The sequence below is a fragment of the Podarcis muralis genome, chromosome 2 (assembly GCF_964188315.1).
Source record: "Podarcis muralis chromosome 2, rPodMur119.hap1.1, whole genome shotgun sequence".
NCBI lineage: Eukaryota > Metazoa > Chordata > Lepidosauria > Squamata > Lacertidae > Podarcis > Podarcis muralis.
This window is the reverse complement of record NC_135656.1, coordinates 61,981,519-62,004,783: the sequence shown is the minus strand read 5'-3', so window position 1 is coordinate 62,004,783 and position 23,265 is coordinate 61,981,519. Positions and strand designations below refer to the sequence as shown.

Here is a 23,265-nt window from a genome sequence, read left to right as displayed (position 1 = left end):
TGTGTTAGAACCACTAAAGCAATCAGGATTGCGGTTGAGCTTTGCATGCAATTCAAGAGTTAAAACAATGAATGCATTATTAATGATTAATATGCTGCTTCCATTTCTGATCTCGCTTTCTGAATTCACCACTGCACATTCTACTGCCATATATTGTAAGTTGCTTGGAGACCTTTGGGTAACAAGTGACTAACACCACCACCTCAGCTTCTGAACTGTGGGACTTTAGTGTTTCTCTTATGATTTGTTTTTCTTCAAGGATTGCCACAAACCAGCTCCCTGGATATTTCTCCCAATGACCAAGAAGTCATCCTCAGTCTCTACAGTGATTTTTCTGTGATATGCTCAGGGCAGAACGAGATTTATTGGAAAAAGGACAGCAAACCCGTATTAGACACTGGGCTGGAGAGAAGAGACAACACTTTTATTAGCATCCTTACACTCAGGAATGTGACCGGCTATGATACGGGTGAATATTCCTGTCTCTACAAACAATCCGCAGAGGAAAAAGCCATCTACATTTTTGTACCAGGTATTGGTGATTGCAGTGCTTTGCTCCTTTTAAGTCTCTGGGTTGGTGTGCATGCATGGAGATCTGGAAGACTAGAATATATAGGAGGATGTTGAAGAAAGGTGATCTGTGGTGTGGTTTGGGCCTGTGAATGCCCAAAGGTTTTAACTTTGTGGCATATGCAAGAAACAAACAACCCAAACTCTTGTGGGCAGTGTGCTTCTAGCCCCATTCCTCTTTAGTTTACCATGTCCAGTTTCCACAAAACCCTACTATCTCCAGAGATGGCCCACCTTAAAGAAATAATTTAACTTAGATATATATATAATCTTATTTTGCAACAACTCCAGTCTGACAAGAGGGAAACACTGCTTTGTCCAAGCTAGAGAGAAAATAGGACTGTAGTATTCCAATAACAGGGATGCAGGTGGTGCTGTGGGTTAAACCACAGAGCCTAGGGCTTGCCGATCAGAAGGCCGGCGGTTCGATTCCCCGCAACGGGGCGAGCTCCTGTTGCTCGGTCCCTGCTCCTGCCAACCTAGCAGTTCGAAAGCATGTCAAAGTACAAGTAGATAAATAGGTACCGCTCCAGCGGGAAGGTAAACGGTGTTTCCGTGTGCTGCTCTGGTTCGCCAGAAGCGGCTTAGTCATGCTGGCCACATGACCCGGAAGCTATAAGCCGGCTCCCTCGGCCAATAAAGCAAGATGAGCGCCACAACCCCAGAGTCAGTCACAACTGGACCTAATGGTCAGGGGTCCCTTTACCTTTACTATTCCAATAACACTAAACCTGATGCTGAGTCTCTTCCAATTCATCATTATTCTGTATTGTTTTTAATATTAATAATATTTTAATATTCGGTTGGAAGCCGCCCAGAGTGGCTGGGGAAACCCAGCCAGATGGGTGGGGTATAAATAATAAATTATTATTATTACTCATCGTTCAGTTTACAAATGTCTTATGCCAGGAATTCATCTTTTTTTTTATTATTGCTAATGAATATTATCTGTGCCGTTGCATAATTAATTGGTTTCTCTCCACCTTCTTCTACCTATAGACCCCTCTTTGCCATTTGTACCTAGCAGCCAAGAGGACACATTTGTTTTCACCACAGGCCATGGTGAAGACATTATCCCATGCCGTGTGACAGACCCCAACACAAGAGTGACCCTTTATGAAAAGAAGATCGATGACCCAATCCCCAGCACTTATTTTGCACAACAAGGCTTCAAGGGGTACTTTGAAGACACGTCCTACATCTGCAGGGCAACATTGGACGAGCAGGAGTTTGACTCTGAAACATTTTATGTGTACAGCATCCAAGGTGAACCTTTTCATAATACTTTCCTCATCTAATGTGGGCAAAGGAGTTGCTCTTCAGTTAAAAGTTACGGTCTTTCTATACTGAAATACAGCAGCCTAATTTTGGGTTTTGGTGTTGAGTCTCACCCATTGAACAACATGTAGCAGATGAAGCCAGTCCACCCTCCTGCCCAAAGTGCAAGACAACCTTTTGGAAGTGGACCTGCTCAATTAAAATTGGCCATGTCCGCAGAGTGTTCAGTGTGCTTTGCACCTGGAACAGTTGCCTGATGTATTACTCCATTGTGTTGCCATATTTATTATTTAGCCTATGCTGAGATTTATTTTGTGAGGTGGCAGCAGGATTCCTCACATCTTCATAGAGAGAAAATTAAACTCAATGTGCAAAGGAATAATCATACAACAACCATGAAGCCAGCAATATGAACTTGGTGCACATCCCATGTGCATTTTCAGTCACGTGAATCTGTCCTCCTGTAATTTTGGCTTCTTTTCATACTAATTTGAAATTTCCCCTTTTATAGTTTCCTCTTCTCCTACCTCCGTCATCAATGTCACTGTCAGTGCTGTGCAAACTATTTTGAAACAAGGGGAAAATATCAGTGTGACTTGTGCAGTGAGAGGCATTGATCTGGTCAATTATACTTGGAGTTATCCTGGCCAGAAGGTAAGTAAATGGCTGGGGGGGGGGGGAGTGGCTGGGAGGGAGAGGAGGTTTGTTTTGTCTTCTCATCCAGACTGGACATAACACAAGTGATGGACTAATTGCCATGTTGTCTTCTCTGTAGAAGGGTGGGCAGTCATTATAGCAGAGAGGCAACTGTTTGAGTGTAATAACTGGGCTACAAAGCCAAATGTGGACACTCCCTCCCACAATCAGTAATTATTTTGGGACTGCATACTTTATGAGATGGTAGTATGTAAATACTCCTATTAAAAATAAAATATAAATAAAAGAGTGAACGCAATTTGTTGCTTGAGTAGAAGAATGGGAAAAAGCATACCAAGCTGTCTTATTACTTATGTATTAGCACACTGCCATGGTGCTTTCTTCTAAGGGGCTTTCAACATCAGATGTGTTGATTTGTTAGATGGAAAATAGATGCCAAATGCAAGTGCCATATGAACAGCAGAGAAGTAATTTGCACATCCCTGAATGACTCCTATAGAGGCTCCTTTACCTATATATCAGTAGCTAGTAGTCATGATTGTTATGCTCTACCTCCACTGCAAGGGGCATTATCCATCTTTCAGGCTTTGCATAGGCACCTGGTCATCCACTGTAAGAACAGAATGCTGGACTAAATGGGCAATTGGCCTGATCCAACAGGCTTATCTCGCATTCTTATGCTCTTACCTTCAATCATTTGAGCATGGCTACGTGGGTTCAACAGGGACGCGGGTGGCGCTGTGGGTAAAAGCCTCAGCGCCTAGGGCTTGCTGATTGAAAGGTCGGCGGTTCGAATCCCCGCGGCGGGGTGCGCTCCCGTTGTTCGGTCCCAGCGCCTGCCAACCTAGCAGTTCGAAAGCATCCCCGGGTGCAAGTAGATAAATAGGGACCGCTTACTGGCGGGAAGGTAAACGGCGTTTCCGTGTGCTGCGCTGGCTCGCCAGAGCAGCTTTGTCACTCTGGCCACGTGACCCGGAAGTGTCTCTGGACAGCGCTGGCCCCTGGCCTCTTAAGTGAGATGGGCGCACAACCCCAGAGTCTGTCAAGACTGGCCCGTACTGGCAGGGGTACCTTTACCTTTACCTTTACCTTTACCTTTACGTGGGTTCAACAAACCCTTCGACACACTTGAAAAAACTCCTGTAATGCTAAGCGCTATTTACATCATGTAATCTTTTTACCATTCTTCTGCAGGTAGGCAAGGAGGTAAAACCATGGACCGATGTTGGAACAAGGGGCAGTCGCGATACTAGTACCACCTTAACCATCCACAATGCAGAGCTGGAGGATGAAGGAGATTATATCTGTGAGGCCACTGACACTTATCATGGGCAAAAAGAAACACAAAGCATCTTTATCAGAGTGATTGGTATGTTTGTATATAAAATTCCATCAGCCTGGTGAAATTTAATTAGATGGTGTTGAACTGAGTCTATGACACCCCCCCCCTTTTTGAGCTTTGATTATTTTACAGAACTATTATCTTGCAAAAGAGTTGCCAACCTTTGTGGGGCCTGTGGGCACCTCTCCCTCTGGTCACTTATTTCCCTCTTCAGCCAGGTCATACATCAACAGACAGAAAAGCATAAAACATGAACACTTTTCCATGGGATCTGGATATCCAGTAGAATTAAAGTATCGTATTTCCCCCTCTATAACACGCAGATTTTTTCTCCTAAAAAGGAAGGGGAAATGTCTGTGCGTGTTATGGAGCGAATGTGTGGTCCCTGGAGCCAAAAAATCAGACAAAAATCAAATCGCGAGTCACGGAGAAGGGAAACCTGAAAAGAGGAAGTGGCTGCTTTCCTGCATTCTGCCTCAGGGTCTTACTGCCCACCCTCCTCTGTTTCGTTGCTGTGTTTGCTCAAACGGAACAAAGAGCAGGGAAAGCCCCTCCCCTCCAGGGAAGCAGAGGGGAAAGCAGAGTGTCTCCTTCTAATTCCTCTCTGTGCTCCGGTGCTGCGTCTAGGGACTAGCAGGCAACATGCAGGTGGGAGAGAGAGAGAGAGAGAGAGCGCTGGCTGGTTTGGGTGCTTGGGTGGGGGGAAACTTTTGCCTTTCTTTCCTCCCTCCCGTTAAATCCCTCTCCTGCATTCTTAGCCAGCTGCTTCTCTGCACACCCCTCTCATGTCCCTTCTTTGTTTTTCCTTCCCTCCCCACTTAAAATGTGGTTACAAAGCATAGATCCACATGGATCCTCAGGATCTTTGCATTGGGTCACCCCAAATTCACCATCAGATCACATAGCATGTCCATGGCTACAGCCTGCCCCCCAAAAATCACGCACCCACTGTTGCCTGGGGCTGCAATGGTGCAAAAACATGGTTAAAAAGCATGGATCCACATGGATCCTCAGGATCTTTGCATTGGGTCACCCCAAATTCACCATCAGATCACATAGCATGTCCATGGCTACAGCCTGCCCCCCAAAAATCACACAACCACTGTTGCCTGGGGCTGCAATGGTGTAAAAACGTGGTTAAAAAGCATGGATCCACATGGATCCTCAGGATCTTTGCATTGGGTCACCCCAAATTCACCATCAGATCACATAGCATGTCCATGGCTACAGCCTGCCCCCCCAAAATCACACACCCACTGTTGCCTGGGGCTGCAATGGTGCAAAAACGTGGTTACAAAGCATAGATCCACATGGATCCTCAGGATCTTTGCATTGGGTCACCCCAAATTCACCATCAGAGCACATAGCATGTCCATGGCTAGAGCCTGCCCCCCCAAAATCACGCACCCACTGTTGCCTGGGGCTGCAATGATGCAAAAACGTGGTTAAAAAGCATGGATCCACATGGATCCTCAGGATCTTTGCATTGGGTCACCCCAAATTCACCATCAGATCACATGTCTGTGGCCGCAGCATGAAGCACAAAAATGATACATCCACTGTTTCATTCAAAATGTTTTTTCCCTTGTTTTCCTCCTCTAAAAACGATGTGCGTGTTATGGTCAGGTGCGTGTTATAGAGCGAAAAATACGGTAGATCCTCTTGACTGTATAATTTTCAGTAGGTTCCCCCAAAAGCTTGCACTGGTGAACTGTTAAAACCACAGATCTGGTGTTTCTGAGGAGCGCAAAAGCATTGTTCCAAAACACAGAGCCTCACACGTATTCATGGTTTTTATACTAAATGACAACAAAACCACCAAGAAGTCACAAACACACCTGTGTACACAATGGTGACTTATGTTTTGATGGTGGTTTTGGGAGGAATTGTAAAAAGTACAAGGATCCCTAAGGATCCATGCCTCAGATTCATGTTTTTGCACCATGGCAGCATTGGAAAGTGTCAGATCTGTGATTTTGTTGTTGTTTCCATTAAGAAACAGATGTGAGCCGTGACTTGATGGTGGGATGTTGGTAACCCATGAAAGAAGTGCAATATTAAAACCATCCGTTTTACTGGATCCAACATGTGTGCACATGCACTGCCTTGGAGACTCTGTTCTTTCTCTTTTCCCCTTGTGACACTCTACATTCTCCCCTTGCTCCCCGCTGGTCACTCTGTTTTCCTCCAATCTCTCAACTTGATCCCATTTCCTTCCTACCCACTCAGTCACTTTGATTTCTGTTCAGCTGTTCAAACTGCAGAACACATAGATCTGAAAGAGGAAGCTGGAAAGATGGCAAAGTCAAAGCCACTCTGCTTACCTGTGAATTCTCTCTCCCACTTTTTCTTATCTAGAGCATGGCTTTGTGACCTTCCACACTATTCTGAATGACACAGTGTCTGCTGAACTGCACAAAAGCCACACCTTCCATGTGCTGATTGAGGCGTATCCAAGCCCAACCATCGTTTGGCTTCAGAATAATCAGCCCCTGACTTCAGAGAGCAACAGTGAATTTGCCATCAGCACCAGGAATTCCTCAGAAACCAAGTAAGTGTCTGCTGTCGGATGAGCTAGCAAAATCAGCCAGGGAGTGTGACCCTGGTTGCTCCTTCTGGATCTTTCAGTGGCTGTTAATGCTGTCCACCACTGCATCCTCCAAGAACATCTCTGTGAGTTGAAGGCACTGATCTGTTGTGGTTCTGCTCCTACCTGCAAGACTAGTCTCAAAGAATGGTATTGGGAGTCTATGCCACACCCTAGCAACATAGCTGCAGGGTGCCACAAGGCACTATTTTATCCCTGATGCTACTTAGCATCTATATGAAGCTGTTGGGAGTAGTCATCTGGGGCGCACCCAGCTGTGAGTCTCCATTAAGGCTGTGTGCAAGCTGAACCAGTGCCTGCCTGGATGCAGTGAATGAGGGCTCACAAAATGAATCCTGTTAAAAGCAGAGACACTGTGTCTGAGTGGTTCCTAGGTCCAGGAACTGGGCATTTCATCTTTTCTAGAAGGGGTTGCACTGCTTCTGAAGGAATAGGTATGCTGTTGAGGCTTTGGGAGCACCTTTGCACATGGAGGCCCAAGTCTTCTCTGTGGCAAAGAGTGCCCATCACCAGCTTCAGATGGTACATGAACTGTGCCATTTCCTGGGCAGGTGCCACCATCACTCATACACTGGCAATCTTGTTCAGAGAAAATGGCATCCATCAGAGCAACCAAGGTGAATTTCTGGCCCGAAACCTGGCCTGAACCCAGATTGGAATGGGTCCAAATAATCAATTTCCTCCAAAAGTTCCTGCAGCTGAACCACCACTTCCCTCATGAGCACCTTGCCCCAAAAGGGGATCTTAGTGACCAATCAGTAGTTATCAGCTACCTCAGACTCCAGGGATCCTGTTTTTCTGGGGTGAATACACTCCCACCTCCTTCAAAGTGGCAGGGACCATCCCCTCATACAAAGATGCATTAACCATTGCCTGGATCCACATGGTCACACACACCCTGTCAGCCTGCATGAACAAACCAGGATGGGGAAAAGATGACAGAGCAAGTACTATGACTACAGTGTGCTTCGAAAGCACTGTGGCTTTCCTTTTCTGTATATAGTAGGGGGGAAATCCCTGCCTTGAAAGAAAGAAAAAAGTCTCTTTTAGCCCATGATGGGCAATTTTCTGAATTGCTCCAATAATTTATTTTACAAGAGTCTTCAAATTTAGTTTGATTGAAGGGACTTGGCAGAAATGCCACTTTAACTGTAGCAGGTTTCGTGCTTCTACATGAGCTGATCATCTGCTCCAGCATCTTAATTTACATAAGGTTCTAATTCCTCCAGGTACCATACTACTCTAACCCTTGTGAGGGTGAAACAGAGTGAGGGAGGTTTATATACTGTCCGAGCATTCCATGAAGATGACTTGAAAGAGCTCTCCTTCACCTTACAGATTAATGGTGAGCAGATTTCTTTGCAAAAAATTATCTTGCACTAGGAAATTATTTATCAACCCAGTTCATTTAAACAAAAGCAACACAAATGTCAAGGGCAGGGAACTAGCATTGTCCCACTGCCAAAGGGATTGACACTGCACTCACTTCTGTACCACTGAACAAAAGAGTCTCTTTTCTTTTCTTTTTTGCAAATATGCTTTATTGTTTTGAAGTACAAATACAAAGCCATAGCACAGTAAACAAACAAAAACCAATTGTAGGGAACAGCATTGATGACAGAGGCGCACCAATAAAATCAGAGTGGTGCATATTTCACATCCCTGGCTCCCTCCCACTGCACTGCAGACCTTGCCAAAGACTCACATGCAAAACTGGAGGATTAACTGAATGCAGGTTTCTATTTGCAGAGCTTAGGAAAGGAAAATGTACTTTGTCAGACTGTTCATGTTTCATCAAGTCTCTGGCCACTTTGCTGTACTGTATTAAGCACTCAGAAAGAGTGGGTACATTTTTCATGCAAAAGTTACATCTGTGATCATGTTTGCTCTGGCATTTACTCCGCCACCGCATGTGGCATCCATACATGTGGAGTTTTAGCATGCTTGCAATCAGCAGTGCGGTTGTGTATGGCAGTACTGTGTGAGTGTTGCACATGAATGGGCCTGCCCATGTGGCAGGTGCTTTTTAACATGGCAGGCCAAGTATTCTAGAATGTTTTCATAGGTAAGTCCTGGCCACTCTCTCTTGGCCCTCTCATTCTGCTCTCTCTTTCACGGTGTGCTTGCTAAGTCCATAAGAATTGCTTTGCTGGATCAATAGAGAGCAAAAACCCTTGCAGATAACTCCGCCTCGGGACTTCAGAGACAAACACCCCATGGGAAACTCTGCTTCACTCCTGTGACAGAAGATGCAAGGACAAAGTTCTCCACACAGGTAAGCAAGGAAGGGGAAGTCCATGCCTCAAAGTACAAATCCTGTACATGACATGACATGACATACCTTCCATGTTCCCAATTCCTCACAATGTTGGAAACTTCATATTAGTAAACAACCCTTCCCAGCAGCAGTATAGAGACATATATAGTGGGATCGAGCTGCGGAGACATACTTGCAATGCCAGCATTACTGCAGCATATCTGGGCAGGCCTATGACAAGTCAAGATGACAGTGAGGTTAGGGCCATATGGATGCCCCGGTGGAAGTAATGGAATGCTGGTAGCAGTCCCACCAGTGCCAGCATGGCCCTAATCTCTCCACTATCTCTCCACTATCTCAGATAAGCAGTGTTGGGAGGGTGGCTCCACCCCACCTCACCCATTGCCACTGCTCAGCAGATAGCACAAATTTATACCACACAGGGCACACATCATAAATTGGGAGGAAGAACTACACCAGACACCGTGAAGGCAGCAGAAAGCACAGCTATTTCTGCTGGAGAAAACCAAGCACTCATTTCAACCACTGCGGCAGCTGCTTCTGGCCAAAAACACATGACCTCTTTTTCTTTGCAGGATCAGGACTTGGCACGTGAAGAGGAGTAAACAGTAGCAGCAGCCAGAATTCCACTACAGCTCCCCTACATGGGATAGGTGAGTTTTGTTTCTGTGACCATTGACAGATGAGTCTCTGAATGCAGTTGTCAGGCGTCTCCAGGCCGGGGGGCGGGGGGGGCGGTCTGAGGCACGGGACATGGAAGAGCACTAAGGTTAAAGCATTTTGTTTTCATCACTTGCTCACAACCACCTGCTGAGCATCTGGGCACCGGAACAACATAATATTGACCATTACTCATCACTGCCCCTGTGTCTCTCTTTCCAGGTAACCCTCCAACAGGTGCAGATGCAAGTCTGGTTCCAAGTCCAACAGAATGTGGACTGTGATCGAGGCCTGCAGCAAGACAACAACAGCTGCCAGAGTGAATGCAATTGTTTCCACATGGGATCACCACCATTTGCTTTCACAGTGTTCCTGTACCTGTGCAAGCTGCTTCACAGACAGCCATGCAGCAGGTGCAGTCACACACTAGGATGCAGATGCAGTAACAGCAAAATATGTTCCTGGTACCCTGTTGTGTGTCATGCAGCTTTCAAAGGCCTAGGAGCCCTGCTGGAACAAGAAAGTTGGGAACCCCATGTGCCCATCTTAATTTCTGAACCTATTCTCCCACTGTGACTGTTCAATAAAAATTCGCTTGTTTGACAACTGTTTCTGTGTGATAATAACGCAAAGCGGAAAGGGATTTCCCTCCCCCCCACACCTGTACCCACCTTCACAATGGAGCTCCTAATGGAAGAGGGTCTGTGGCAGGAATGAAGCACTTTTGGCCCTCCAGATGTTGCTGGGAGGACTGCAACTTCTATCATTCCTGGCCACTGCTGATGGGAGCAGGAGTTCAGCAACAACATATTGAATGCCACAAGTTCCTCATCCCTAGCCTAAAGCATTAAACACTTCCACATCCCACCAGAGCTCAGGTTATGCATTGTATTCAGCTTCTGAATGGAGAGATGTAGAAAGTTGAGTCCCCTAAAGATCAGTATTAGGACCTGTGCTTTTTAACTTGTTATATAAATGATCTGGGGATAGGGGTGAGCAATTAGGTGGCCAGGCTTGCTGATGATACTAAATGGTTTGTGGTCATTAAAACAAAAAGATTGTGAAGAGCTCCGAAAGGACCTCTCCAAACTGAGTGAAAAGGTGTTAAAATGGCAAATGGAATTCAGCGTGATTCATGTTGGAGCGAAAAATCTTAATTTCACAAATACGCCCATGGAATCTAAATGGGCAGTGACTGACCAAGGGCAAGAAGTCATAGCAGATAGACGATGTCAAGCCAGTGTGTGGCAGCTGTGAAAAAGGCAAATTCCTTGCTCGGGATCTTTAGGAAAGGAATTGAAAATAAAGCTGCAGATATCATACATGCCATTATACAAATCTATGGTGTGATTGCATTTGGAATACCGTGTACAGTTCTGGCTGTCTCACCTCAAAAAACAAAATATGTTGTAGATAGGATTCGAAAACGGTTCAGCAAAGGGCAACCAAAATGATGAAAGGGATTGAGCAGCACTCCTATGAGAAAAGATTGTAGTATTTGGGACTTTTTGGTTTAGGGAACAAGTTTATTAAGTGATGCATTGCATGGAGAAAGAGGATAGAGAATTTCCCCCCTCCCTTTCTAATAATAGAACTCATGGACATGCAATGAAGCCGAATGTTGGCAGTTTCAGGATAAACAGAAGAAAGTACTTCTTCACACAGCACATAGTTCAACTATGGAACTCTCCCAGGAGGCAGTGATGGCCACCAACCATAGCCACAATGCCTATGTTCTACCTTCATTGTCAGAGGCATCATGCCTCTGAATACCAGTTGCTGGAAATTGCATGAGGGCAGACTGCTTGCAGGTTTCCATGGGCATCTAGTTGGCCACTGTGAGAACAGGATGCTGGACTATATGAGCCATTGGCCTCATCCAGCAGGCTGCTCTTATGTTCTCTAGCAAAAGGACAGCATCCTGGTATCTCACCATCTCCCTGGTGAACCATACAATCAGACTGTGTGAAGACTCTGCTACGTTAGTCAAAATACAGCATTATAAATACTTTATAACACTGTGGCACCGGATGGCGCTGTAGAGCTGAAATCGCAACTCAATGATATTTTCAATTGTGAGCTTTACAACGGTTTTTTCTTTGGCCTTTTTTTTTTTTGCAGATTGTTTTCAGAGCATTTTTTGTGTAGGTGTGTAGAATTCAGGGGTCAGCAAGGTTTATCTTGCCTGGGCCAGATCGGTCCTGTGGAGATCCCTCTGTGGGCCAGATTGCATGTGCGCCTGCGATTTTTGGCATCGGCATCTGCATCTGCACAGATGTGATTTTTGGCGCTGCGGAAGCGAGTCCCCACGCCGTGCTGCGCCAGTTTAGCGCAGCGCACGAGTGGGCAACTCAGTTTGGGGGCAGCTCGTGGGCCAGTCAAACGACCTCCACAAGCCGCTTCCGGCCCATGGGCCTTAGGTTCCTGACCCCTTGTGTAGATCTAGCCTGAAATGAAGGCTGAAGGGGCAGATAGCTAACAAGATCTGCTGGAGCAATAAGCAGCAGACAATGGAAAACCACATGTGGGTGAATAGGATCAAGGAGGTGGGAAGGATGACAAGCACCCACAAGTCAGTCCATGGAATACCGTACTTTTTGCTCTATAAGACTCACTTTTCCCCTCCTAAAAAGTAAGGGGAAATGTGTGTGCGTCTTACGGAGCGAATGCAGGCTGCGCAGCTATCCCAGAAGCCAGAACAGCAAGAGGGATCGCTGCTTTCGCTGCGCAGCAATCCCTCTTGTTGTTCTAGCTTCTGAGATTCAGAATATTTTTTTTCTTATTTTCCTCCTCCAAAAACTAGGTGCGTCTTATGGTCTGGTGCGTCTTATAGAGCGAAAAATACGGTAACTTCCTCTGACTGGCTATTGTGCTTTGCTGTTCTAGCCTCTGATCTCCCAGCCAGTTCTACCATGTGACCACATGTAGGCTTTGAACCTGGGATCTAATGTGTGTTAAACCTACAAGGCAACAGTTCCATCTGGTGGCTCCTAAGGCTTGGTGTATATGACTAGATTCAAGGGTTGGGCAGCTGGAAGGTCACAAATGTCCTGTGATGGGTGCTGCTCTGTTTGTTCTCTCTGAAAGTGCACAGGATCCCAACTATATATTGACACACACACCAGCATTATCAACCTACAGTGCAGCAAAAGCACAGGATTTCTCTGTGACCAGTTGACTCACAAGAGCATCACAATTGTTAGGGCGATTTTCAATGAGTTTGATCCCTGAAATTCAGCACACATGTAAATGCCCTGATTATTAGGTTGGGAAATCAGGAAATGGAATGTTTATATATACACCATCAAAATTAGGGACTCAAATTGGACTACTATGTTTCTGATTCTGGGTATTTATCAATAATAGTATAATTTGTAATACAAATATTTCTTTCGGGTGGCAGAGGTGGGGGGGTCTGTTTTCTGAGAATTGTTTATCCCAACCACCTCCTTCCTACCTTTTAAGCAGCTCCTTGTTTTCTTGTCCTCTTTCCTCCAATATAACCAGTACCAGCAAAGGTGACCCATTTGAGAGAGGACAGCAACACGACCAGTGGGGAGCAAACAGTGACCTGCATCACAGAAGGAATGCCCCAGCCAGAGGTTGTCTGGTATACCTGCAATAATGCCAAATGGTAAGGAGATCACTTCTGAAGGGCCTGTTTGGTACATTTGTGCTTGGGACTTCCAGTAGCATAGGATGGAATTAAAAGATGATGGAATAGGAGTCTCAATAAATGACCAGATGCAGCATCAGCAAGGGGGCTGCATCATGTACTTTCAGGGTCATACTTGATGTTGCACTGAATGTCTCCAACTAGACCTCGCATACAATCATGTACACACTTACTTTTAAGTAAGCAGGCATAGGTCTGGGTTGCAGCAGTTCAGATGGAGCATGAATGAATCAAACATCTGAAGAAGCTGGGCTGTCTTCCATTGGCTGATTATCTTCAACAACAGGTGTGATGCAGAAGCCACCAAAACCCTGGTGAATGCCTCTGAAGAGATGGTTCTGGAAACAAACACCACTTACCGAGATGATATGAGGATTTACATCGTGACAAGCAAGCTGCACCTCCACAGAGTAGATGAGCCAGTCTTCCTCAGTTGTGCTACTCAAAACCTCTTGGGCACGGATACTCAGAACATCACCTTGGTCCCAGACAGTGAGTTTCACAGCATGTCTTGTATAATACGTGTGTGTGCATGCGCACACAGCAATGTTTATTTCAGCGTAGGATTGTAGGAACATCGTCATGTCCTCGACTTATGCCATATGTCCCATCTGATATCCCTAGAATAATATGGCAGTGTTTAAATTAACTCACAGGAGCACAAGTTATAGAGGCACAGTAAGAGAAAATGAAGAGGCATAGTTCCAAAAGCAGATGGTGTTAAGTGAGTGAGAAAATACTGAACAGGGAAGCATGAATGTGATAAATGCATAGCCTAGCTTCTCCTACAGGTTCAGTGCCTGCAAAGCTTGCCACCACCATTCCTTTTGACTGCAGTTATCCTCTGTGTGCCCCAAACCATAAAAGGTTTGAGAAAGGCAAAGGGGATGGAAGTGTACAATTTTTTCAAATGTTTGTTTTCTCTGCCCCCCCCCCCCAATCCCTCACAGGGATATACCGAGTCAGGCTAATGGTGCATTTAGTTCAACATTTTTTACTCACAGTCTTACCCCGGGGTTTCTGTCATATAATTTTTTATTGATATAGGAAAAAAAAAAGACAAGAAAAAAAATAAAAAAGGGAAAGAAAAAAAAAAAAAATTTTTTTCCATAGGTTTTCCATTCATCATTTTCAAATCACATATTCAATTTGTCGAACTCCCCTCAACTCGTCTGAAGTCTTCCATAATTGTTTTCTTAGCTACACATTTCTTGATTTCTCTATCACCCTTCAATATCTATTAATTCCTCATTTATCTTCTTGTGATATTCATTTTTTTTTCACAAAGCCTCTTTGAAACATACTAGCGTTGTATTCTCCTCACATACAGTTTTCAAATACTCTCTAAATTTTCCCCAATCCTCCAAAAACTTATGATCTTTTTGAAATCTAATTTTTCCAGTTAGTTTGTCCAGTTCCGAATATTCCGTTAATTTTGTTCTCCAGTCTTCCAAAGTCGGTATTTGTTCTTGTTTCCACCGTTGAGCTATCAACATCCTCGCTGCTGTTATAGCGTATTGAAAGAGCTTAAAGTCCTTTCTGTTTATCTCCTTTTTAGTTATGCCTAGTAAAAAGGTCTCTGGTCTCTTTACAAAACTATACCTTAACATTTTTTTTAATTCATTATATATTTTTTCCCAAAACCCCTTCACTATTTTGCATTCCCACCACATATGCATAAACGTACCCTCTCTCTCTCTGCATCTCCAGCATTTATTACAGATCTTATACATCTTTGCCAGTTTAACCGGCGTTAGGTACCATCTATATACCATTTTCATGGTATTTTCTTTCAGTGTAATACATGCTGTGTACCTCAAATTTTCATTCCATATCTTATACCACTCTTCCAATTCTATGTTGTATCCTAGGTCTCTCGCCCAATGGATCATTACCTCCTTCACTTCCTCATCCATCGTATGCCATTCTAGTAACATTTTATACATCTTGGATATGATTTTACAATCGTTGTTAACCACCTCTGTTTGAAACTTCGACTCTCTTTCATTATATCCGTTTTCCTTCAGCTCTTTTTTAAACATATTCGATATCTGATGGTAATGCAACCAATCATACACGTGTTCTTTTACCTGTTCATATGGCTTTACTTTCCAATTCTCCCCTTCCTTCATCACCAACTCTCCATAAGTAATCCAATTACTTCTCATATTAATTTTCTTTACTCCTATAGCCTCTAATGGAGATAACCAATGTGGTACACCCCTTTCCAATATATTCTTATATCTGTCCCATACCTCAATTAACGATTTTCGAAATATATGATTTTCAAATGATTTATGCCCTTTCTTCTTCTCTTGCCATAAGTAAGCGTGCCACCCGAATCCTAAATCAAATCCTTCTAGATCCAGTAATTTCGTATTTTTGAGTTTCACCCAATCTCTTATCCAACAGAGACATGATGCCTCGTAGTATATTTTCATATCTGGCAGGGCAAATCCCCCTCTTTCTTTTGTGTCTATTAACAACTTATGTTTAATCCTCGGTTTTTTGCCCTGCCAGATATATCTCGATATCGCTCTTTGCCATTCTTTAAAGTTTTTAACACCTCTTAATACTGGGATCATCTGAAATAAGAATAACATCCGCGGTAGTACGCACATCTTAATCATTGCTATTCTGCCCCAGAAGGATAGTTTTAACCTACTCCATCCTTCTAAATCTTTTTTAATTCTATTCCATACCGGGACATAATTATTCTGGAACAGATCAATGTTCTTTGATGTTAGCCACACTCCCAAATATTTAACCTTTTTAACGATTTCTATTCCTAAATCCTGTTGTAACACCTCCATCATTCTTTGATCCATGTTTTTGGTTAAAATCTTAGTTTTCTTCTTATTTAGAACCAAACCCGCCACCTCGCCAAATGCTTCAATTTCTTTTAGCACTTCCGCTGCATTACTCAATGGATCTTCCACCGTTATTACCACATCATCGGCAAAGGCTTTGATCTTATATTCATTTCTACCCACTCTCACTCCTTTTATTCTTTCATTATTCCTAATTGAGTTCAAAAGAGTTTCTAAGACCATTATAAACAACAGAGGTGAGAGGGGACAGCCCTGTCTTGTGCCTTTTGATATTTTAATCTCCTCCGTTATTACATTATTTATTATCAACTTTGCTCTTTGATCTTTATATATCGCCTTTATACCATTGAGGAAGTCATTCCCCATCTCCATATATTCCAAATTTTTCAACATGAAGTCCCATATTATGTTGTCAAATGCCTTTTCGGCATCCACAAACATTAGCATTGCTCGCTTCTCATTCCTAGCTGACAGAAGTTCTAGAATATTTATTATTTTTCTCATATTATCTCTCATCTGCCTGCCAGGAAGGAAGCCTGCTTGGTCCTCATGTATGATTTCCTGTAAGACCTTTTTTAATCTCCTAGCCATTACCCCTGTAAAGATTTTGTAGTCTACATTCAGTAAAGAAATCGGTCTATAATTCTTCACCTGTGTTGGGTCTGCCTCCTCTTTTGGGATAAAGGTTATAAATGCTTCCTTCCAGGTCTCTGGTAGCTCTTTCTCTTTTAATATCTTATTCATTACTTCTTTTAACGGAAGCGTCAGCGTTTGTCTTAACTCTTTATAATACCTTGCTGTGAAACCATCTGGGCCCGGCGCTTTCCCATTCTTCAAATCGTTTATCACCACCTTAATCTCTTCACTCTCAATCGGAGCATTCAAGCTCCCCCTTGCTTCCACCGAGATCTTTTGTACCTCTTTCTCCTTCAGATACCTCTCTATTTTCCTCAGATTATTCTTTTCCTTGTTTCTATATAGTTGACTATAAAAGTCCAGAAATCCTTTTCTTATACCTTTTGGGCTAATTATTTCTTCTTCTTTTACTTTAATTTTATATATCATCCTTTGTTCTTTCCTCTTCTTAATTTGCCACGCAAGCCATTTTCCTGATTTATTTGCAAATTCAAAACTCTTCTGTTTTAGATTTTTAATGTGCCATTCTATCTCCTTATTAATTATCATTGCAAATTGTGTTTGCAGGGCCTTTATACTCTGTCTAATTTTTAAGTTGTTTGGTTTCTTAATTAGTTTCTGTTCGTATTCCATAATTTGTTTTAAAATTTCGTTCTTAGTTTTCTCCCTATTCTTTTTTTTTATTGAGTTTTGTTGAATACAAAACCCTCTCATTACCGCCTTCCCTGCATCCCACACTGTACTTATTCTCGTCCCCTTATTGCAGTTGTCCATAAAGTATTCACTCAGCTTTTTCTGGGCTTCCTGTATAAATTTTTGATCATCAAATAGATAATCATTTAATCTCCATCTAAATGTTTTTTCTACAAAACCTTTAATTTCTAGTCTAATCGGATTATGGTCTGAAATTACTTTTGGTTCAATTTCCACCTGGAGAGTTCTTGGAACCAGTTCACCTGAAACCCAGATTTGATCAATTCTTGATAACGACTCGTTCGGGTCAGAATAAAATGTAAATTGTTTACCCAGTGGGTTTCTTAACCTCCAGATATCTATTAAATTGCAACTCTTGACCAACTCGAAAAATGTTTTAGGTAGTTTCCCTTCTTTTACTCCACCCTCCCTTAATCTATCCATTTCTAATGAAACTACCCCGTTCATATCCCCCATCAAAATTATCTTTTGGTCCGCATATTCCAACAGTCTCTCTTCCAAGTTTTCATAGAACTCAGTTTTATTTCCATTGGGGGCGTAAATCCCAACAATTATTATTTTTTCACCTTGCCAATTTATCTGAACCCCCAAAATTCTCCCTTCTTCATCTTTAAACATTTGTTGAGTTTCTAAATTACTTTTTATATACATAATCACCCCCCTTTTCTTATCCTTATCTGAGGAAATAAATTCATTCCCCAGTCTTTTGTTTATCAAGATCTTCCTATGCCTCCTTGCCACGTGTGTCTCCTGCAAGCAGATTACGTCTAACTTTTTCCTCTTTAGAAACTGTTCCACCTTATTCCGTTTTTTTTTTATCGTTCAGTCCGTTAATATTCCAACTCCATAGTTTTAGTGTCATTTTGCTTCTTGTTAATAAAATATCTCTTTCCAGTTTTTAATTATTTGATTTATAGTCTTCCCTCTTCTTCCTCCCTATCCTCCTCCTCCTCTTCTTCCTCTTCCTCATCCAATTCTTCTCCAACTTTTCTCCACTGTCTCCCAGCCTGTTGTCCTTTTACTTCCACTCCCCCCGTTGCACCTTTAATTTCCTCCTCCCCCTCTGTCAATAGTTCTTTATATTTCCTTTGAAATTTACCTATTTCTTCCGTGCTGGTCAGTCTGTGTCTTTTATTTTTATAAGTGAAAGATATCCCTTCCGGGAACTCCCATCTGAACTCTATATTATTCTTTTTAAGAATCTGTGCCTGTCTTTTGTAAGGGTCTCTCCGTTTTAATAATCTGACTGGAATGTCTTTGAATATAATTATATAACTTCCATCAATAGATAATCTTTTTTCTCTATTTTTTTGAAGTACCAAATTTCTCATATCCCTATCCTTAAATGTTATAAGACAATCCCCTGGATATTTCTTTGGTTTAGTTGTCCTCACTTTCATTCTGAAAACATTCTGTACAGTATTTGCCACTTCCTCTACTTGAAGCTCCAGCCATTGTGCTAATTCGTCCACCACCTTTTGCCTAATGTTTTCTCCTTGATTCTCTACTATCCCCCTTAACCTTAAGTTAACTTCCCGTTGCCGGAGTTCGTTCATGGAAATGGCATCCCACAATTCTTCCTGAACTCTATTAGTTTCCAATAAACCTGCCCTAATTTTGTCCTCTTCTCGCTTCAAATCTTTCAAATCCAGTTTCGTCCTTTTCATTCCTTCCTCTAACACATGGGTTCTTTTGGATACTTCTTTAATTTGTCCCTTCAGTTCGTTTACTGTCTCATCTATTTTCTTATCCACATTCCCGATCTTTAACTCAACCTGCTCTATCTTTGTTTCCAAATTCTTTTCACTTTGTCTAATATCTGCGAACATCCTTAATATCTCTGATCTAAAATCCGATTCTTGCTTTGACCCCTTTCTCTCTGCCGGAGTCCCCCCATTCCCCCCTTTTTTTGGCACATGGGACATTTTAGACTACAATATCTTGTTTCCCCAACTCAATAAAATAATAATAATATATTGGTAGCCTGTACGAAATCCCCCTTTCCTCCACTAAATCAAAAAGAGAAAAGGAGGGGTTAACAGAAAGCTAGAATTGGGTGATTGAGTTATAATTCTTCTCTGGACACTTTTCTAAATTAAATTATAATCTTCAAACATCACAGAGCCCCAACCTCGGTGGATCCTAAAATTTTTACCAAAAATCCCGAGAGCCCCCCAGCAGTCTTAATCTATACAATAGTCAATTATTTGGTTGTAATGTTCCAATATCCTATTTGACCCAATAGATGATTCTTAATTCTTCTTGCCCCAGTTGGGCTATTCCTTGTGAATTTGTCTATGCAATCAGCATTCTCTTGGTCTTCTTGCCCACTCTCGGGCTAGATCCCCAGGATTTCCGAAATTCTCAAATCAGTCTAAAAATGTCACAATAGCAAGAGGAAGCAAAAGAGAAAGAGGCAAAAAGAAAAAACAAACAAACTGTAGTTTCACCCCTTTCCACCAGGGGTCCGTCCCCGGCACGTGACAAACTTAATATCCAATTAGTTCCTAAATTTTAATTAGGGAAAGTTTTCCAACGTTTCCCAAAGTTTCCCCAATCCCTTCCAAGATAGGAAGGAACGAAGGCTCAAAAGTCACTAACAGAAAAAACAGAGCCAAATACCCCGGGGTTTCAGGCAGGAGCCTTTCCAAGCCCTGCCTGGAAATGCCAGGAATTGAATCTGGGATCTTTCATGTGCAAAGCATGAGTTCTGCCATGGAGCTACAGTCCTTCCCATACCAGATATAGCAGCAAAGCAATCAGCAACATACTGAACCTTGCATTGTGTTTCTCAATCCTTTGCTGTTCTCTGTGGCTCTATATAGCTATGGCTCCTTTGGCTTCTTTGTTGTGTGATCACCACAACCCTATATGAGCTGCTTTACAAAACTCTGAAGGAGACCAACGATGCAAGCTGAGCAATGAAGTTGAGTATGTGACAAAACAGTCAATGCAATTGTTTTGGCACATGCCCACATCCCAGTTATTCTTAATGTTCAATGATAATATACCACACAACTGCAGAGACTGATGAGAAGTAGCAGAGATGTCAGCCTGTGTTGAGAAATGGGGATTTGGGCATATGGAGGTGAGTTAGTCACACAAGACATTCCTCTTGCTCTTGAAGACACGCCTGTTTAGAAAAGCACCAACGCATGCAGAGGAAAAAGCAAAATAACCACTTAGGGCTTGGAGATGTACCGTATTTTTTGCCCCATAGGGCGCACCGGCCCATAAGGTGCACATAGTTTTTTGGGGGGGAAATAAGCCCAAGCTTCCCCCAACCCCAGCCCCCAGAACAGGCTGCTCTCCGCAAGCCATGGGAGCCCTCCCGCGGCTTGTGCAGAGCTACCCAAAGCCCCAGCGCAACTGCTCAGCGCGCCGGGTTTTGGGATAAGAGGCAGCTCTGCGCAAGCCGGGGGAGGGCTCCCGCGGCTTGCGCAGAGCTACCCGGAGCCCCAGCGCGACTGCTCAGTGTGCCGGGGCTTCGGGATAAGAGGCAGTGCTGCGCAAGCCGGGGGAGTGCTCCCACGGCTTGTGCAGAGCTACCCAAAGCCCCAGCGCGACTGCTCAGCGCACCCGGGCTTCAGGGTGCAGGCAGCTCTATGCAAGCCGTGGGAGCCCGGCGGGAACTCTTGCGGGCTCCCAAGGCTTGCGGATAGCTTCCTGAAGCCTGGAGAGCGAGAGGGGTCAGTGCGCACTGACCCCTCTCGCTCTCCAGGCTTCAGCGAAAGCCTGCATTCGCCCCATAGGACGCACACACATTTCCCCTTCATTTTGGGAGGGGGAAAAGTGCGTCCTATAGGGCGAAAAATACAGTATATGCTCAGGTGTACATGCAGGGCAGAGGTTCTTTTCCGACCTTTTTATGAATGCATAGAGGTCAGGCACCTGCAGTCCCATTCCACCTCTCTTTCATGTTGTTTTTTTAAAAAATAATGTCCACAATGGTGTCTTGTTGTGATCATAGTAGGACCCCACAGATTATGACAGATATCTGAGGTGGCTTCCCGTTATATATAAATAGCATCTGGCAGGAGTTGCAGGACCTTGGATAGCTCCAAGCAGGTAATTTACATTGATAAAAGTCGTGTTTGGGCATTTGCTTGGATATATGGGGTTGTAGTCACCTAATGTAGACCCACTGAAATGAATGGCCATGACTAACTTAAGCCTGTTGAGTAAAAAGATAGTTGACTCCAACCCATGACCTTCAGAATCAGACACACACAAGACCCACCTTCAAATGTCCCTGAGTGTCCCAGCACTGCCCACTCAGTTCTTGACGTTTCCCTGTCGAGTGGGGAAGGTTTACAGGTTTGCTCATTGCTTCTGGTTTTAATATGAGGTGAGCCTCTGGCCGTGTTTGTGCATCTTTGTTTTTTAAACAATGGCATGTTCTTTTTATTTCTCTTAGTGTAAGCATCTCTAGCTGAAAAGTGGCTTTAAAATATACATCTAAGCAAATAAAATGTGTTTTGGTATTCTCTTGATTAGAATGGGACCTTATGTTTCTGTATACATTTAATGTTTCAGATTTGCCCTTTAAAGTGATAATCATCTCAGTTATCCTGGCCTTGCTGGTGCTCATGTTTATTTTCCTAGTGATCCTCGTTGCTGTGTGGCGAAAGGTAAGAGCATGCTTGACCCTTTTCTGTGTCTCAGTAAAAGTCCTGTAGCGAGCCTGGTAGTGATATTATTTCCCTACTGTTAAGCCTTTTTTGAGAGAATGAGTTCAACAATTTGGAAAAGGGCCTGAAGGACAAGGGGACAGATTCCTGACCCAAACCCCAGAGATCTGCTGGTAGTCAGTGTAGAACATATTGAACCAGATGGACTAATAGTCTGACTTGGTGAAAGGCAGCTTTCTATGTTCCTATGCCCTTGATTGGTTGGCTGAGCAACCATGAAGCTTTAGCTGTTCAGCTACAGGGAGCCTCAGGAATCCAGTGGTAATAGTTGCTAGGCTGAAGCAGTTCAGTTACCACTATGAACTGTCAGTAGGCAAGGATTTAGGCATGCGCATCTAGAATAAGCCTGGAATATAAATAAGGAATTATTCCCAGAAAATCCACTAATGTCTGTGGGAGAATCTTACTCACCAGAGCTAGTAGGAGACACACAATATATTTTCCAGATTGTAAAACAATTTACCCTCATTATGAATTGCCAACTTATTTTTAAAAAATAAAAAACCACCAGTTAGTAAAAATGGAAAGTTTCAGGAACCTAATGGACATTTGGAAATTTGGGGGAGCACTTCCTTTTGATAAGATGATAAATAGCAATGGAAGTGTGGCTGCTTTCATGTGGCTGTTCCATGGTGGGCAGGTGGATAAAGCTATAGAACAATTCAGGATGGCTGTGCCCACTTAAGCCTCATTGATTTCAATAAGAATTAGGTGTGCATAATTCTGTGGTCATTGTGTTCATAATGTCATCACTTCACTTGATTAGCCTTCCTGGAGAGGCAGAAACCATCCCTCGGATAGAGGTCTTGATATGTGGAGATTGGGGAAATGTGTGGATGTGCTTACTGAAAACTACATGGACACCTAATGTTGCCAGGCTTCCTGGATACCAACACAGCACAGTCCTTTCTAACACCTTCCTTTCCCTTTCCTTAGAAGCCTCGCTATGAAATCCGCTGGAAGGTGATTGAATCAGTCAGCTCTGATGGACATGAATATATCTATGTGGACCCCATGCAGCTTCCATATGACTCCAGCTGGGAGGTTCCCAGAGACAAGCTTGTGCTAGGTGAGGGGAAGAACAGGCCATGGGAAAGGTTTCGTGCTTAAATGGTTAATGCCACTAAGCAGAAGAAGGGCAGATCTGTTCCAGGACTACTACCTCCATGTCTTGCTTGGACTACAACTTCCAATACTACAAGAGATGAGGAATGATTTTTGTAGTCCCTCATAGAGCCACCTTCTTCAGTCCTCTGCATTTGGATACTGGAGGGTAGTACACAGAAAAAGCACTTCAAGTTTCCATAGCAGAATTCAACAGCTG

General features: G+C 43.3%; 1 protein-coding gene across 4 annotated transcripts in view; it reads left to right on the top strand.

The window, feature by feature from the left end:
- Positions 1-23,265, top strand: part of PDGFRB (platelet derived growth factor receptor beta) — a 76,053-nt gene that overhangs the window by 33,888 nt on the left and 18,900 nt on the right. For all 4 annotated transcript variants that reach the window (XM_028718274.2, XM_028718271.2, XM_077924611.1 and 1 more), the window contains 10 exons: positions 260-532; positions 1,570-1,836; positions 2,360-2,502; positions 3,700-3,874; positions 6,206-6,398; positions 7,685-7,800; positions 12,901-13,027; positions 13,356-13,561; positions 21,787-21,881; positions 22,878-23,010. In XM_028718274.2, coding sequence (XP_028574107.2) covers positions 260-532; positions 1,570-1,836; positions 2,360-2,502; positions 3,700-3,874; positions 6,206-6,398; positions 7,685-7,800; positions 12,901-13,027; positions 13,356-13,561; positions 21,787-21,881; positions 22,878-23,010 — 1,728 coding nt within the window. The remainder of the gene's footprint in view (positions 1-259; positions 533-1,569; positions 1,837-2,359; positions 2,503-3,699; positions 3,875-6,205; positions 6,399-7,684; positions 7,801-12,900; positions 13,028-13,355; positions 13,562-21,786; positions 21,882-22,877; positions 23,011-23,265) is intronic.